Genomic DNA, 5,205 nt, shown 5'->3' on the forward strand with positions numbered 1-5,205 from the left:
CTGAGATGTGAGCCTGCAACTAGTGGCAAAAAAAAAGACACTTTTGACCCTTTCATAGTCTTTTAAAAGTCCTAATGCTTCTTCTAACTTTATGTAGTAATTTTCATCATTGCAGGGCAATTCCACATACTATTCTGACTTTTCAGTACCGCGGTTGCTGAAATAACACTAACGACTAATTAGATTCCTACTCCAGGAGGCTATATGGGAACTGCAGAGTAACTTCACAGCAGCCTTATGTTCTCTTTTGCTAACCAAGAGTCTCTGATCTGCTTCAGTGTCACGTTCAGTAAGAAAACTAAGCTGAGGAAGATGATACTTCAGTCACAGCTGCTGTAATGTTATGAGTCCTAGAAATGACAAAACCATTGGAGTCTTAGTGGCAGAAATTTTCAGGACTTTGTAATACGTTCCTGTTTTATAATCTTGATTTTATTTTATTTTTTATTTCACATTTCACTCTAAACCAGACCAAAGCAGATGTTGACAGCGACTCCTTGCCAGCAGCAATCCGGAACTCAGAGGAACGTCTCTCCAAGGGTGACATATACCTGCTGGAGAACGGGCTGAACATCTTTGTGTGGGTGGGAGTGAACGTGCAGCAAGGCCTGATCCAGAACCTCTTTGGAGTGTCATCCTTCAGTCAGATTAGCAACGCCTTGGTGAGCTGGATGGCAGTGCGGGAACTAGTGTCTGTGATAGTCACCTAAAACTTAAAACAATGAGAAAGCAAATTGAGCAAATAGTGTTAAATTTTTTGTACTAGGAACAAGAGAAGCACAGGTATGTGAATCTGGTGGAAGTGTCCCTAGTCTGGGCACGTTGGCCATGCTTTTGCCTAGCTTTATTTGACAAGCCATATTTCCACTGACGGTGTGGAGAACATTTGATACGTACATGGAACGAATAATTGACCTTTAGTTCTGATACATGTTATAGTCTCTTGTAAGTAGTTGAGGTCAAAGAGATTGTATGATAGTGGGGGTAGATACATCTTTACCTTTATGTGATATGACAGAACTGCTGAGTTTTGTTTAATGTTGCGTTACTTCACGTGACTAATGGGGGTTGGATCTCTTTCATTCCAGAGTACCCTGCCTGTCTTGGAAAACCCCTTTTCAAAGAAAGTACGATCTATTGTTGACATGCTTCAAGTGCAGAGATCCCGCTACATGAAGGTAAAAATGTTGTCCCACATTCATAGCTTTAAAACCCCTTCCCTTTTAGCAGAGCAGGTGATGCCTGGTAGTGCTGCAGTGCTGAACTTATTCTTCCTGATCTCATAAATGTGATTGAAACATAAAGTTTTCAAGGATCTGAAATAAAAAATTGTTACTAGTTTTGGAGTTCTGTGCTTACCGTAGTTCTAAAATTAAATTTTTTCAGACCTGTTGTAATATGCCATTGCACAAACCACATGCATGGTATTTTCCTTCTATTTACAAAGGACTTGAAACTTAAGCCAGCTTAGTTACGGAAGTGAAAGCACATAAGCCATATATGCTGTGATTCTGGTTATCTATCTTTGAATTTTTGAGCTCTTTAGCTTTTTGCTCTTTTTCCCAAGAACATTAATTCTGCTAACTACTCACTGTTGGTTTTGTTCTTGTTTTGTTTTTTGTAGTTAATAATTGTGAAGCAAGAAGATAAGCTGGAAATGCTGTTCAAACACTTTCTAGTGGAGGACAAGAGCCTGAGTGGGGGGGCTTCATATGTGGACTTCCTGTGTCACATGCACAAGGAGATTCGGCAGCTACTGAGCTAGAGGAAGGAGAGGTGCTGGAACTCAGCAGTGACATTTCAGTCTCCACTAATGACCTGATCAGAAGGCCCAGCGCCCTCAAAAAGGACAACATAGAAATCTGTACAATTCCATAATTTTTAATACACATTGCATAAGCAGAAATCCTTTCAACCTCTCCTAGTCCCGTATGAGAGATGAAAAATTTTCCTGGTGAGGGCTGGAAAAAAAAAAAAAAAAAAAAAAAAAGGCCTTTGATACCAGGTCTTTTACTTGTATCTAAATTGTTTCCTGTGCTTGGCAGGAGTTCACCCCCCCACCCCATGCTCGCTAATCCTGTGGTAATGAATGTAGTTTTTTTTCAGTTCACTGTACATGATTCAACATTGGGTGAAAAAGCGATAACTCTTCAAAACTTCTGGTAGTTGCTGTGTGTTTGTATGGGCGCGTGTGCATGCTCCAAGTGTGAAGAGGATGCACAGGTGGGGAGGCCAAGAGGCAGGTCAGGTGATGGGAGCTGGAGCAGCCAAACATTTTGTGTCTTCTTCTCTTAAGAGGGAAACATGACATTGCAGAGCACAGATGTGTCATGTGGCTGGCTGAACCAGAAATCCATGAAAAAGGAAGTGAGTGGTAAGCCAGGAGGCAGCAGGGCAGTTTTTTTTTCCCCCAGTCTTTCCTGTACTGTAAGTTGCTGTGCAGATCTGTAATGGAGTAAGTAATAGTTCAGTGAGCAACAATCAACGGCTTCTGAACAGCGTAGGGGTAGAGACAGTGCTTCCTGTTGGTGTGTATGGTGACTCTTTTCCTTCTCATTGCACGACTCTGTAATGTCCCACTCAATCCATGTTCCATGGCCTCTCCTGCAGAGCTTACCTGTCTATCCAGATGGTGGTAGGAACAAAAGCCTCTTAACCTTAAGCAGAAAATACTTTTAACAAGGTAATGTGGGGCTGTGTAGGAACTGGATGATAAGGAATGGCCATTTCCAACCATATTATTCTGAATTATAGCAAACAAGCTGGAATTTGAGTTATACTGATGCAGAGTTGAGACTGCTTTGTACCGTGGAATACAAGGAAGGGGATACAAAGACTAAGATTTAGACTGTACTGTAGTAGGTACTGCAGGTACCTGATTTCGGTTATTTGAAAGCATCTGGGCCATGAAGAGTTTCATTACTGGATGTTTATACCCTCCCCCATTCTACCGACTGATCAGCTTGCACAAAACCTTTTTATAAGCCTGTTTGTTAAACTGAAATACCTCAGACAGATTAATCCATCCGCTTTGGCCACTCTGCTGCTCCATTCTGCAAGGGTGGATGAGAAGACTCCTGCGAAGAGGGTGCATGTGTAAATCAAATTCAGAATTCTAAGGGCTTCGTTTATTCACTTTTGAAAAGGAGGCTTGTATATTTTAGCTTGAACGCTTAACAAGTGTTCTTACAACACCCAGGAGTAGTGCTACCGATAGCACTAAAAGTGGGAGGAAGAATGTGGGTGGATTAGAGAACATATTATCTGGGCTTGATATTTCAGAGGAAAGTCCTTGTTAAGATCAGAAAAATACCTGGCTGTGGTTTTAGTTCCGTATCCTGTAGCATGTATATAAATCCTTTTTTTTTTTTTTCTTTTTTCTTCTAATGCTGCTAGTTTGTCTTCCCTCCCATCACTACACAGAAAGGGAAATATGAAAATTGCAATGGAGAAACTCTTTCAAGATGTAGTTGACAGAACCTTCAGCGTTTTTGTATGAATGTGGCTGACTTTTTACTCCACGTACTGCCTCCAACCAAAAAATCGAGAGGATTTTTAACCAGAGAGGAAAAACAACTTCCCGGGAATATAAGGCGCAGCAACCACAGACTTCCATAAATACTAATTTCTAGTATTAATATTGGGGGGTATGGGGGGTGGAAATGAAATCATAAATGAACCTTTCATTTTCTTCACTTGTTTTTCCAATGCATCTTTTAATTTGTAAAGAAATAAAAATATATTAAGATGTATTTTATGTCATTGTTAGTAAATAAACACTGCTTATTTTTCCAAACCCTGTATTTTGCGGGAGGGAGGAAAGGGGAAGGGCTGAAGTTTAGCTGGTTGATCCTGTACTGTCCCATCTTCTGCTGACCCAAGTTTAGTCTTGTTTCTTTTTTTTTTCTTATTCACAGTGAATGATGATAAGAAATTCAACAAGAATCAACAGACAAAAGGTGCTGTTTAATCAGATCAGTGTTACTTTGCTTAGATGATTGGGTTTTTTTTTAATTTTCTGCCTCTTCTGAACTTTCATTTTGCGAAGAGATTTCCCTTTTCTCTAACACAGCTTGAGTCTGATTGGGGTTTTTATGGTCTGCTTTGGAAAGTATTACCCTTACCTTGTGACAATGTTAACTTAAAGACTTCTGCTGTCTTAATTTTTCAGACAGATAGCTCCTATTTGAGAGTTAAAATAGCAGGGAAGTTGGGGGGGGAGGGGGGGCGGGGAGTAGTGTGCTAATTGCAAAAATAAAGTGCAGAGTGAACTGGCACTGGTAACTTGACTGTAGCCTAGAACATTGATATCACTGGTAACCTTACAACAACCGCTCTGAAAGCACAAGACAGTCATTGCTGACTACCCCGTGCTACTGCTGTAGAATATTTTTGAGATTATGCTCCTGCAGAATGTACGTTATATCCAGAATCCGCTACTGAACTGGTACAATGCCATAACCATGGGCCTTGTGCATCTTGTACATTAATCGTGCGGAGTAAATTGTGCTTGTGGGCATTATTTTTGGTGACAGCACCCCTTCCCGTGCCTGTGGAACTGCCACGCTAATCGTGTTCTGTCAGGACATAGCTGCTGGGGCCGGCGTGGGGTTGGCGGCCTTCTGCAGGGATGCTGTGGTGCTGCTGCATGGCGCCGAGCCCTGCCAACATGGGCCTGTCAAAGGAAAGCGAAGAGATTCCCATCTTTTAACCTGTTCCTCATACAGACAGAGCGTACTTCTTTGTTCGTGTCCATACTAACAAATGTCCTGTATTATGAATCACCAGTTACTGTGATTGGCATCAAACTGTGTCTTAAGGAACGAATTTGAAGCTTTTAGCAATTCTGTAATTTAGCAATTCAGTGGTAATTCTAGCATACTCGTTGATTTTTAGAGTGTAGTCCAAATTGAGCTTTGCAGGTACCCATTTCCCATTTACTGACTATTTACTCCAGGTTGGTACAGAACAACTACTTTGGGGGAACTTTAAACCCACCTGTAGATATTAAAAAAACCCAAAAGTTCTGTTACTTAAAGGCGTTTTCTGTTCCCTCCCTCCATGTGCCTCACCAGGACTCAAACCGGCGCTGCTGTCTCCGGCCCCCTCAACCCCCGCTGAGGGCGCAGAGCGACGGGAGGGCCGAAGGGCGGCACCGCGCTCGGTCCGGGCGCTCTCCCTCTCCCCGCCCCTCCCCTCCCAGCC

General features: G+C 42.1%; 2 protein-coding genes across 3 annotated transcripts in view; both read left to right on the plus strand.

Annotated features, from left to right (window-relative positions):
* SEC24C (SEC24 family member C) overlaps positions 1–1,963 on the plus strand; it is a 28,655-nt gene extending 26,692 nt beyond the window's left edge. For both annotated transcript variants that reach the window (XM_009888772.1, XM_009888771.1), the window contains 3 exons: positions 471–662; positions 1,089–1,178; positions 1,625–1,963. In XM_009888772.1, coding sequence (XP_009887074.1) covers positions 471–662; positions 1,089–1,178; positions 1,625–1,765 — 423 coding nt within the window. In that variant the 3' untranslated portion in view covers positions 1,766–1,963. The remainder of the gene's footprint in view (positions 1–470; positions 663–1,088; positions 1,179–1,624) is intronic.
* Positions 1,964–2,304: 341 nt separating this feature from the next.
* FUT11 (fucosyltransferase 11 (alpha (1,3) fucosyltransferase)) overlaps positions 2,305–5,205 on the plus strand; it is a 10,594-nt gene continuing 7,693 nt past the window's right edge. Inside the window, exon 1 of the mRNA XM_009888838.1 lies at positions 2,305–2,367. Within this exon, the coding sequence (XP_009887140.1) occupies positions 2,305–2,367 (63 nt within the window). The remainder of the gene's footprint in view (positions 2,368–5,205) is intronic.

This window comes from Charadrius vociferus, unplaced genomic scaffold (assembly GCF_000708025.1).
Source record: "Charadrius vociferus isolate BGI_N301 unplaced genomic scaffold, ASM70802v2 scaffold436, whole genome shotgun sequence".
In the NCBI taxonomy this organism is placed as follows: Eukaryota; Metazoa; Chordata; class Aves; order Charadriiformes; family Charadriidae; genus Charadrius; species Charadrius vociferus.